General features: G+C 43.3%; 1 protein-coding gene across 1 annotated transcript; it reads left to right on the forward strand.

Annotated features, from left to right (window-relative positions):
- The first annotated feature begins 296 nt into the window (after positions 1-296).
- si:ch1073-13h15.3 (inactive all-trans-retinol 13,14-reductase) lies at positions 297-8,471 on the forward strand. The gene is made up of 11 exons (XM_023820844.2): positions 297-737; positions 2,388-2,570; positions 3,629-3,870; positions 4,487-4,682; positions 4,784-4,981; positions 5,243-5,362; positions 5,790-5,928; positions 6,195-6,304; positions 6,564-6,730; positions 6,891-7,050; positions 7,426-8,471. The coding sequence occupies exons 1-11, from the start codon at positions 581-583 to the stop codon at positions 7,581-7,583; spliced, it is 1,830 nt and encodes a 609-aa protein (XP_023676612.2). The 5' UTR covers positions 297-580; the 3' UTR covers positions 7,584-8,471.
- Positions 8,472-12,913: the final 4,442 nt, after the last annotated feature.

Genomic DNA, 12,913 nt, shown 5'->3' on the forward strand with positions numbered 1-12,913 from the left:
GTTGTAACTAGAGACTTTCAGCCATTAGCTCTAGCATCTGAATGGCCAAGAACTGAAAATGTGAGTAGTCCGTAACACTACTGCAGCAGGCAGTTATACCAAAAATAATCCACCGGCCCTTTAAATGAAAACATTTACGGTTCTACAACTTTCTCCACCGGTAGTGAAATTTGAGGATCTCCCAAAAGTTCCTGTTCCTGTCCTGCTGTTGTCCTGCTGTATGACTGGAAAAACAGACAGCAGTGAAATAAAATCCTGGGATTCAGAGTTAATCTAGGTCTGTCTCACCGCAAGAGTGAATGGATTTTTTTTTCACTGTAACTGCCACTGATAGAGCTGGAGGTTGGAACAAGATATGAGTTTTTTTTGCAGATAGCAAGTAATGTTTCCTAATTACTGTATCTGTATTGCCACTCATAAAGATTTTCGTTGCACAAAGAATCTTGATTGCTACACTCAGACCTTTAGCATTCGCCAATAAAATCAGCTGTTTTGTACTGTACTGTTCTCAGATATCCTGTTTTCCTCTTGTTCTCCTTGTTACATTCAAAGGCCATTTCTGAGCCATAACACAGTCACAATGTGGCTCCTGGTTCTTCTCCTGGGAGTTGCAGCCTATCTCTATGGGATTTACAGGTTTCTTTTCGGCAAGCGCAGTCCCTTCTCTGCTGAATCAGTGAGGCCGCCAGGAAAGCGCATGTATGAGCAGAAGGAGAGAGACAAAGTGCTTAAGCAAGGTGAGTTTGCTGATATTGCTGCCTGCTTATTTCTTCAAAGCTGCTGTTTTCATTGATTTCTCTCCAAATAAATGGGTGGCCCTGATCTCACATTATACAATCACACATACATGTAAACAATCTGTATATAGACAAACGCATACATACACCCCATAAACAATTTTCATAATAATAGCTATGATTTTTTTCTCTATTGTAAAATTATAGTGGATGCTGCAACCACATTTGTGCAATACAGGTTTATATTATGCTGTCTTATATTACATTTGATGCAGTGATCCAGCACTAGAGTAGCAGGGACCCAAGGTATCCTGGAGGAAATCTGGGATGCATTCACATCCTTGCAGGGCTGGATCTGGATTCAGACACGAAAATGTGAGGCAGCAGCAATACCTGTGCAGACGCTGGGACACTCTTATTCATAAAAATGACTTAAACAGACTTTCATCTGTATGTAATTAACTGCTTTTCCTATTGCAGTCATAGGACTATTCAAAGGTTTATTTAATTAGAGAAACTGTACTATATTTACTATATTTATACAATATTTGTAAAACAGTCAACTTGTAAAATAGCTTGGATTTATTGAAGTGTCAGACGGATTTGCAGCATTTAGTGATTTCTTACAGGTTACTAGGGTGGAAAAGACACCAAATAACAACACGTCTTTGGGAAGGAAGGTCAGCAATCAGTGATCACATATAGCTCTGGAAAAAATTAGGAGACCACAGCAGTATGTTTTGTTTCACTCATTTCTTAATGTATGGGTGTGTGTCTGAGAATAATATATATATTTTTTTTTGCAAACTGGTTATTTTCTGTTTCTCATTGATGAAGGGCTTCTTCCTTGCTTTTTGGGTCTTCAGTCCTGCTTCTAGGAGTCCGTAACAAACTTGCCCTAGCAGTGCACTTCACACCTGCACTTAATGTTTCCCATTCGTTTTGAAGGTCATTGGAGGTCAACCTCCAGTTTGAGGCACTACCAGATAAGTTAACAGTCATCTCTGCCATTAGAAAGTTGCTTCTGCCCTCTACATGTCTGGTTTCTGGTCGTTCCCAGTGTCTCCTGCTTCACCTCATTCTTGTGTGCTGCTGTTTGAGAAACCTTTATCCTGGAGGCAACCTGCCGCACAGCGCAGCCTCTGCCAGCAGAACCACGATTAAACCAAGATTTTACAAAGCACATTTTCTTAAGTGGTCTCATTTCTTTCCAGAGCTGTATATTAAAAATTTACTGATTATTGATGATAGAGTTGATCTGTGGGCTGGACACTTATTTTGCAGCTTAGACTGAATTTATTGCACTAATTATTCAAGGAGTAAATGACCAACCAGCCACTCTGCTATAGCTCTTGTATATCTTAATTAGATTATGACAAAAATGACTGATCAGTAGGTCAGCCCTTTCATAAAGAGCATTTATGGCAGCTCTATATAATGGCCTGGGTTTAATGGCTGCTATAAGAACAGTCTTCGAAAGTCAGCGATTGCTCAACTTAAGATTTGCACACGTTTTGAGATAAGATGCCTGATTCAATTTGATACCAAGAATTGGTGTAGGTTCTCAACATTTAAGTTCGACCTTCAGATTTCAAATGCGCGTCCTCGGTCACCAAGCTGTCTGCAGTCTCGCGATGGTGTTTCACGCAGGGTTCAGCGTCGACAAGGTGCCAGAGAACCTGGACGCTGTTGTGATTGGCAGCGGCATGGGGGGGCTGACGGCGGCAGCAATATTGGCCAAAGTTGGCAAGCGGGTCCTAGTCCTGGAGCAACATGACCAAGCAGGGGGCTGCTGCCACTCATACATCGAGAAGGGCTTTGAGTTTGATGTCGGTAAGAAGGTTTTAAGCAATCGCCCATGGCAACCAGGCACCACCCTGTTTACATTTACTGCAACGTATAATGCAGATGGAATCTGGTTATGGTGATATCCTCTAACCAAGGCTTGCAATACAAAGACTATAATACAGTAACAGCCTGGCCTGTCATTTCAGAACGTCGTGCCAGTTTCCCCACTGTGAGGAAAGCATCTGCATTTTTCTAACCTGCTTGAAATTTCCATGTGGTGTCTGGGTAATGAGTTATGCGTGGGATGTGCTCCACGGAGTGCGAGAAGCCAAGTATAAGCAGCCATACACAATTTCTTTTAACATATAATCCATCCATCCATCCATGCATCCAATTTCTGTAACTGCTTGTCCTGTCCAGGGTCGCAGGGGGTCCGGAGTCTATCCCAAAGGCTACGGGCGCAAGGCAGGAACAACCCAGGATGGGGCACCAACTCATCGTAGGGCACACTCACACACACACACCATACACTCATACACCATTCACACACACACACACACACACATCATACACTCATACACCATTCACACCCTCACACACACCATTCACACTCTCTCACACACACCATACACTCATACACCATTCACACACTCACACACACCATTCACACACTCACACACACCATTCACACACTCACACACCATTCACTCACACACCATTCACACACTCACACACCATTCACTCACACACCATTCACACAATCACACACCATTCACACACCATTCACACAATCACACACCATTCACACACTCTGACACCATTCACACACACACCATTCACACACTCACACACCATTCGCACATTTCCGAGTCTCTGTGAACCTGTGCTGGATCAGTGGCTCGAACATGGATGGGTGGATGGATTGATGCAGGAGTGTCGTAAAGGGAGGAAAGTTAGGACAATTCCAAGCGCCCCTAAAAAATTTGGAATATAATTTGATTGGTCTGGGTTAGAGACCCAATTTAATATGCCTTCATGGGGCCCAAAATCTCTAGCGGCACACCTGGATGGATGGATGGATGGATGACATCTGGATCCTACAGGTCTCCACTACATTGGTCAGCTGCACGAGAACAGTCTGTTCCGCATTGCTTTGGACCAGATCACTGAAGGACAGCTGGAGTTCATAAAGCTGGACCAGCACTTCGACACCATCGTCATTGGCGACGGCGATGAACGCCGCATCTACCGCATTCACACGGGCAAAACGGAAATGGCAGAACATTTAAAAAAGCAGTTTCCCAATGACACTCAAGCCATTGATGCCTTCTTCAAAATAATGAAGGTAGAGTATTTAGAGCTAATGTATATTTTCCAGAACTACTTTTGAGCTTCTCCAGTCTTATTTGTAGGTAGCACATGTCCCTCCATGAGAAATAGTAAATAAGTGAAAAGTAATATGTATGCATTAAAAAACATATTCTTCATCCTTTGGCAGAAGTTAAATCACGTGTCACACCGATACCAAGAGATGTTTCAGTGAAAAAACCTTCAGGCACACTGATCTGGCAGGTCTATTGGTTGTCAGTAACTTTAGCCTAAAATGAAGTAGTATCTTTATTTTGTTATGTGACTGATATTTTACTATATGGAATTTGTAAGGGTTGGGGGCTTGACTCGCCCCCCCCCCCCAGCTCTGTTATGTCTTCCTGCTTCCCTGTGGGATAATGTAGTTTCTTTGCACAGGTAGGTGGTGTTTCTGAATTGCCCTTGTGTGTGTGGACTCTGTGATGTGGACTCTGTGATGTGGACTCTGTGATGTGGACTGTACTTTTTGGGATAAACTCCAGGCTCATTGGAACCCCGTACTGGATAACGGTTTATGGAAGCTGAGTGGATATCCTGTATATCCAACATATTCAATATCAATATATAATTGATATTTTCTTGCCTTACATGAGGTTTCGGCTACGAAGACGCACTATCTAGCAGCCCTCAAACTGATCCCGCTCTGGTTGGCCTTGTTCCTGCTCAAGTCCCGCATTGCTCATCTCTTTTCCCCCATTTTCAAATGGGCCAGCACAAGCGCGACGATTATGAACAACCGCCTGACCAGCAACAAGGATCTGCATATAATCTTCTCCTACTTCTTCTACGGTAATCTGAGGACCTTGTCCGTCTCTCTCCTGCTTCTGAGCTCCAGTGCACCAGGTCCTGGTTAGTGCTCTGGCTCTTCATGGCCGCTTGTTGTCTCTCAGGTGTTCCCCCAAAGGATTCCAGCACCGTCATCAATGCTCTACTGCTACATCACTACAAGCGTGGGGCTTATTACCCGAAGGGAGGGGCCAGTGAGATCCCCTTCCACATCATACCTGTCATTCAGAAAGCCGGGGGAAACGTATTGGTTAGAGCCCCCGTCTGTTGTATCCTGGTGGATGAGAAGGAAAGAGCATATGGTAAGTGAAGGTTATTAGTTACAGGAATTTTAGTCTTGGACTGGATATGTTACATGATATGGTGAAGGTTGAGAGATCTCTTCAGGAACTTTGTCTTGCTGATTATGACGGGAGGACCTTTGAAACCTATATTACCTTTGACCTCTAAATAAGACTGTTATCCTGGCATTTCCCTAAACTTGATGTTAAGGATGGAAAACTGTGTGGAGGAGGCCTCAGATATAAGAAGTCTGACCCCTAACTAAGCCCTGTCATTGCTAGGTGTGACGGTAAAGAGAGGCACAGAGGAGGTGAAGGTGCTAGCACCTGTCGTCATCTCCGACGCAGGAGTGTTCACCACCTACCAGAAGCTGCTCCCACCAGAGATTCAGGCCAAGCCAGGTAAGGCTGACGCATCTTTTTGCAACATCATCTATCTGCTGCCTGTGTGTATCTGAAACAGGGGAGAAACTTAACTCCAGTACTGGAGAAGCAGCATTGAAGGATACAACAGTAAATGTCATTCTTGGATCTCATTAAGTTAGGAGTTCAGATATGCTACATTTTCTGTTGCCTGCTGGTGTCAGCGCCCTTTAAATAAATATTATTCCTGCATCGATGTGTTACAACCTAGCTGGGGTGCTATCTGTTGCCTTATATTACATTGAACGGATTACATGCTTGCCATGTAAGACAAGAACAGACATTCTTGCAAGATAATTCAAAACAGTCTTCAGTGGATTCCCACCGTTTCTGGAATCATAGCACATATTTTGGCAGGAGCCTTTGGCAGTTGTAAAACAATGAAGAACACTTTTTCCCCTGACAGAAATTCAAGACCGCCTCAGTATGATGAAACATGGTAGGGGGACCTTCTTAGTCTTTGCTGGCTTCGATGCCACACAAGAAGAACTGGGAATTGTGTCAACCAACTCCTGGCTCTACAAAACCAATGACATGGACGATATGTTAGTATTGGCGCAAACCTTCCAGACAGCGACAGTTGCATTTATTTTGTAGTTGCATGGGATTTCCAGCAGATGGTGACATTGGCCAACAATTTGAATTAAGGCCTCAGCCACTTAAGACTTGTGATGATCAGAAGTATTATACAAAGATGCAGGAATCCTTGTTCCTTTCCCACTTACAATCTGTTCTGTGTCTGATCCCCTCTGTTTAAGGATCTTGCAGAATATTGTTTAGCCTAAAGAAGCAAAAAAATCTATGTTTGCAGGATGGATTGTTTCTTTAGTCTGAGCAAAGAGGAGGCGCCTGATAACATTCCCATGATGTTCATAACATTCCCTTCAGCTAAAGACCCCACTGCCAAAGTCCGCCACCCAGGTATGGGCCCCCGCGTCCTACTGCATTTGCCAAATTATTTGCATGCTGTTGCAAGTGTTCAGATTGAACTGTATAAGTACCAACAGTCACACTTGGTTAATTTTCAGGATCTCTGCAGAACATAGCAGCTAAAGCATTATAGTGCAAAAACACTATTTCAGCAATCCCAGAAGGTCTGCACTGGTCCCCAGGCTCAACAGTGCTTGCTCATTATCCTTCTGCCTGGTTCATATGTAGTTGTCCGACGTTCTGCCCTCAGGGAAATCATGGATGACTCTCCTGACCATGGTGAATTATGAGTGGTTTGAGGAGTGGACGGACACTGGCGTGAGGCGAAGAGGGAGTGAGTACGAGGCTTACAAAATGAGATACGCAAACACGCTGTTCGACTGGGCTTGCGAGCACTTCCCCAAGCTGAGGGATAAGGTACGTCAGAAGGCATGGGAGTCGCACCAATGGGTCTGGGGAAAGATAAGAAAAGACAACTGTGAAAGAGGAGCCGTGTGCTCCACAGCTGAGGAGGACATGATTTTGGCCTGGTGTGGGGGTACAGATACACCCCAGTGTTATTCCCCGGCTCCCCCAGCTGGTGTTCCTGGAGGCGGCTACACCCCTCACCAACATGCATTACCTGGGTGCTTCACGTGGGGCCATGTATTCAGCTGAGCAGAACCTGGACAGGTTCCACCCTGAGGCCATAGCCAGGAACAAGTGCTCCACACCAGTGAAGAACCTCTTCATCTCAGGTAGGATGTGTGGCTGCATTTAGAGGATGCGCTTCTTCCCTTCGGACCCCAGAATCAACGTCAGCAGACAATGCCATGTGAGAATGAGTTGATACACTCATAATATAATATCTCAAACTTGTCATTTATGTACACTGCAGATACAAAAATACACATGGGAATATACATAAATTAAACATAAATTACAAATGTAAGCAAGGTTCATAGGTGGGGATGTAAAATGAATATTACTGTCATTTATTAACATCAGTCTCCATGCAGCTCTTTGACACCCCCCGAATTGTGTTGGGCTCCCCCTCTGCACTGTGCAGTGTCGGCAGTGCTGTGAGTGGGCGGGGCCAGCGCTGACGAATCAGGCCGCTGCTGTGTTCTCAGGTCAGGACGTGTTCAGCTGTGGGATTGCGGGGGCCTTGCATGGGGGGCTCCTCTGCGCTTCCACGGTTCTCGACCACATCATCTACATCGACCTCCTTTTCCTCAAGAAGAAGCTGAAGAAGCGGACGAGAGCCAAGCTAACCAAGAAGCAGGAGTAACCTCAGGCCCCTACAGTATATCTCCAGCCCCCCCCCCCCCCCTTCACTCCACACGACTCTGCAGGGCTTTGACACACAAATGGTCACTTTGAAAATACAATGCTACTTGCCATCCTCAAAATTCCCCATGGTGTTCATGCATGTGTGCGCGCGCGTGTGTGTGTGTGTGTGTATGTGCGAGCAGGTTTACCTATCCTTATGGGGACATAATGTCCCCATAACGTGATAAATATCTGTTTTTTTTCCCTTATGGGGACCGGTTTCCTGGTCCCCATAAGGGAAAACTCTATTTCATAAAAATCGGTGACTGCTATGAAAAAACTAAAAATGCAAAAACTCTTGTATCTTGTATAACTTATGGTTATGGTTAGGGCAGGGTGGGGGTTAAGGTTGTCATAGTTAGCGTTAGCATTTTTCCCATTGAAATGAATGAGCGGTCCCCATAAGGATATGTATACCCTACATGTGCGTGTGTGTGTGTGTATGGACTGGCATTCCTTCCAAGGTGTCCCCCAGCCTCACTCCCTGCTATGCTGCCTTGGATTGGCTCCAGGCCCCCATGACTCCGATCAGGAAGCAGTTAGAAGATGCATGAGTGGATGGATAAGAAAATACAAAATTATTCATCTCCTTTAGGAGAACATGCAAGAGCTGTGAATAACAGTCTATTGATATTATCTTTAATAGTTAATAGAAATATAATTGATTACATTTTCAAATCATGCAAGAAATATTATGTGAGGAATAAAAGCAAAATGAATTACAATAGTAGACTGTCACACAATTTTCCTAAATAAATTTGTATTGAAATATGACGATCATCTGTGTAAAATGCAAAACCTTTATTGATGTTCTCAATGTCAGTTTGAATAAAGTGCTATGCGAAGGGCTCTGCGTTTGGCTACTTTGCCCCCACACCAGGGTTAATTTGTCGCTGTCCAAAATGACATCAATTGATGAAACGCATGTTTATTTCGTGGCATCAAAGCATCCTGCAGATATTTAGCATCGTGAGTTACTGCCCATCTCTGGAAATTAGGGATTAGCCACTACGTGTTTATGTAGAGCTTTAAACAATGTAGAAAATCTGGCATAAATAAATCCTACTTGCATTAGTGAAAAATGAATACGCTGCTTTATTGTGAGTAATGGTGTACTCATTTGCTGAGCAGAGACCTTTATATCAATGACATACAGAGAGCCTTTAACACAAGACACAGCCTGCACACCTCAGTAAGGCAGACTATGGTTGCTTGGTGTTTAAGGAAGTTTCTTAAGCTAAATGCATGATCCGCTCTTGTTTCAATATTGCTTCTGGAAAGTACGCAATAGAAAACACAGCGGTTCTCCTTCTCCTTCTCCTTCTCCTTCTCCTTCTCAAGGTGATCAAGAGGCCACGGTGATGAGGGAACTTTGAACAGATTTACAGAATTGAGAATGGGGCGAGGTGCCCTAAGGCATTCTGGGAGAATGTGAGTGGGAGGAGCCAAGTTAGGATCATATCGCCAGCTGTTTTCTTTTGACTTGGATTAACATTTTTGCTTCATAGTTAACTCTGTGTATTAACCAAAATGACCAAGATGGTACACGCCATAGCTAAATACGTCAACATCTCTCAATGTTCATAAAAGTCCAACAAAATATTTGCAAAAATGTCTAACAAATAATTAATAAATGTTAACAAAATGCACGAAAAGCCAATAACTGCACTGACAGAGTCAGTTCAGGCTAACATCATGTTTCAATTATACAAGTCACATGGTGCTCTCTGTTTCCAAAGCTCCCCCCGTAGCTGATACACACCCACACATCACCGAGAGGACAATGAAAAAGCAGATTCAGATACATACTGGCATTTAGAGGAAAAAACAACAAGCTTAAAATGTTCATTTAACGTGCTAGTTTTTAAAAGCTAGAGGATAACGCAACAATATGTTTTTACTGGTAGTAGGAAGTGTTTTGAAAATGAGCACTGATGATGATGTGATGATGTGAGATATTCCTGGGAGCTTAATTGTAATGGGGGGGGGGGGGGGGGGGGGGGCAGTAACAGAACAGTGGTTTTTCAACAGCTAACCAGAACTCTTCATTATGACTACTTGCTTAGAGCACAATTCTATAAAACAACTAAACCAGATCTCCAGTACTAGTTTTACTACTGTGAAATAAATTTTTTTAGTTTATTCACATAGTGAATCACATTTTAAAATTTGAAAGTAAATGCATCTGCGTTTACCGAAACATGCAAGTAGCCTCAACCCAGCTAATGCTATTTATGCTAATTGCTAGGTTAGAAAAGTCTGAATTACGTGCTTAGCTCCCCACTGCACATGTACCCTGCCTCCATTTTGAGCCTTTTGTGCAAGACCAAGACCTTGTCCATACAACACTGAACCTTCTGCCCCTGCCTAGACTTACTATTGGATGTCCCCAAACCCCAACCACCGTAAAAAGCATATGGTGCCTTGTGATGCTCCCTCTCCATCACTCATGCCAGACCTCTTTTATCTCCTTCAAATGGAGGAACCAGAACCAACAAAATGAACACCTAATTTGCTAAGAGTCTTTACTGGTAAATTCAAGGCCTAATTGTACCGTCTATCCCTTGGGTGATGACATGGGTTTAATATATGATTCAAGACAACATACAGTAAAATAAGACATGACAGAACTATGTTCAGTGTTGGACATTTCAGTTCCAGAAGCTACAAATCCAGACCAAGATTTTGTTTCTACCAACCAGTTGGGCATAAAGAATCACAGTCAGGTGACCTAAAATTCCCAACACTGACTATATTGACCCCCTGAGGAGATTCTTCTGACCCCTAAGAAAGTGCATGGTACAGTGCAGGTGGTACATACATCTAGGAGAGTACCATGTGCACATCTTTCCTCCCTCCACCGCTGCCTCTAAAGAGGGCAGACTCAGACCTATGAAAAAAAAGCCTCCATCACTTTAATATTAACCCACACAGCAAACCGCAGCTGGCCGTGACCGACTGGTAAATTGTGCAGCAGTTTACTGCCCACTGAAGGGTCGGAGTCTCTTCCAGAAAAACAGGCTGCTCTGCACTTTCTTGCAGACCTCCCCCATGTTGCTATGCCTGCCCGGCCTCTCGTGAATGTAGACACACCCCTTTTTAGGCACATTCATGAGAGGAGGACCTTCTGTAGCTGTAATGACAGATTACACATGTGTTGCAGAACCGCTCCCATTCTAGGCCAGATGCCATCAGGACCGGCTGCCTGGTATAGCTGTAACCATCCGAGCCCTTTTTTAGAAGGAATCGGGGGGCCAAGGTAGACCGTTTGTGGGGGAGGGCCAAGGTGGAACCTTTGTGGGGGAGGGCCCCAAATTATCCTGGTCAGAGTTATGGGAGCTCAGACCCAATCCGGGGTAGCATAAGGAAAAAGGCTGGGGTACACCCTAGACAGGAGGCCCATTAACTGCAGTCAGTTAACTGCAATAATAATTACAGTCTGGGACTCTGCTGTACTGCCTTCGTTACTTTTAAGGTCATGCTGAATGTGCATTGTTTGCAGCCTAAGTGTACAGTGAAATGTACAGTGTGTTTTCCAAAGTTCTGGCTACAGTTGTATATACCGCAACCTTATCTTCTGCTCAGATCAATGAAAGACGCCTTCCATACATTGAAATTCCCTTACTATAACACTGACATTATAAGCTACCTTGGAAAAAAGCATCAGTCAAACAAACAAACAAACATACAAGTAAATAAAAACAATAAATTACACAGTCTCGTGGTGTGACTATATTGTCATTTAAAGAAAAATGATAAAGTAATTGCTACTAACAGTTTTAACAGTAGTATCTGTCAAAACCACCGACCCTCAAAATTTGACTGACAAATGATGTGGCCTCAGAGGAAGTATGGGACACAAAACAAGACCACCGTGGACAAAATGATACATCTCTCCTGATTTTCTCTTTATCAAAATAAATAAATAAATAAAAACTTTCAATTGCAGCTTCTGATTTTTTTTGAGTAGCACTGTCTGAATATTAGTTTTGTGTGTACATTGGTTTAAATGGTTAGTATAAATGAATACATAGATGTTTTCATACATTCGCCTGATTTTCTCAAATGCGGTTGTAGCTAAGTATCAATTGTTTTGACAATTTAGTGAACAGCAAACCGTGATACATAAATGAGCTTTATTTCACCAAAAAAAAAGAGGAGAGAATCCCTGTAGCAGAGAAAGCAGGGAATCCGTAGTGATGTACACGTCTATAAACTAGGCCAGGTGGAGAAAACTGATGTTTAGCATTCTGGGCTCTGTAAACGAGACCATTAAGATGCTATTTTCCTGCCAAATACCTCCCAAAATATGTCATATTCAGATGTAGGAGTTTGGAGAGAGCGCAGAGATATGTGTAACATACTGAGTAACTCAACCCGCCTTTAAAAAGAATTTCCAGTGTATCACTTTAGAATACAACAATAACAGAAGATTAGTACAGAATAAATCTTTCTTCATTGAAGTATTTTAAGCAGTTTGCGCTTGATGTGCGCATTCGTTTGCCTGAACTGTTTGAGCTCACGGTCCTAACCCCCTCCTCTTTTTCGATGGACTATATAGCGGGTTTTCAGCTGACTGAGTGAGAACCAAAATCAAAAGTGCGGCAGGAAACCTCAGACATGCAGGGGTAAGTGGACATTTCCTGCAGAAATCGGCAGCCCGAACGTGGAGGGAGGGCAGACAGTACCGTCTTTGTGAGAGGCAGCAGGGAGAAGCTCTCTTGACTGAGCCTTCTGGCCTTGCCTGCCTCCTCAGCTTTCGTGCCTCCTCTCTCCGAGGAGGTGAGGAAGGGGCCAGGAGGCCATTAGTGTCCCATATGACCCCCTATGCAGGAAGTAGATATTATTATTATCACTGCTCATTATCATCACTTAGAGAATCCCAATTTTCCACAGGTGTTCAATGCATTTTTTGTAACAATACACTGAATCGCAGTATCTGTATGGATGACATTCTTCAAAAAAAAAATCAAGTGCTATTTTTATTCAACAGGTTAATTTAAGGCTCAAAGGTAAAAACAGGGGATCAGAGAAAGATTTTTAAGAATGACAAACACCAACAGATAGTGGAAAGAATATTTCAGAAAGAAAGATTTAAAACTACGGAAAATCCGCAGGCGCTTAAATGATATACTGTAGGGCGGACAGAATGTCTAAAGACAAACGAGGCGCCCATAGTCCTCTCTGCTTTAAAGCAATGCACTGGTTCATAGCCCGGAAATGCTGAAAAATGTACAGAATTGAAAGGCTAGTAAAACTGCATGGTTCAGTTATTTATATTTTTTCAAA

The sequence above is a fragment of the Paramormyrops kingsleyae genome, chromosome 5, assembly GCF_048594095.1.
Source record: "Paramormyrops kingsleyae isolate MSU_618 chromosome 5, PKINGS_0.4, whole genome shotgun sequence".
Taxonomy (NCBI): Eukaryota; Metazoa; Chordata; class Actinopteri; order Osteoglossiformes; family Mormyridae; genus Paramormyrops; species Paramormyrops kingsleyae.

Coding starts and splice junctions, on each gene's coding strand:
- si:ch1073-13h15.3 (XM_023820844.2), top strand. CDS start 581: ATGTGGCTCCTGGTTCTTCTCCTGGGAGTTGCAGCCTATCTCTATGGG. Junction 4,982..5,242: donor TGAGAAGGAAAGAGCATATG/GTAAGTGAAGGT, acceptor TGTCATTGCTAG/GTGTGACGGTAAAGAGAGGC. Junction 6,731..6,890: donor TCCCCAAGCTGAGGGATAAG/GTACGTCAGAAG, acceptor CGGCTCCCCCAG/CTGGTGTTCCTGGAGGCGGC.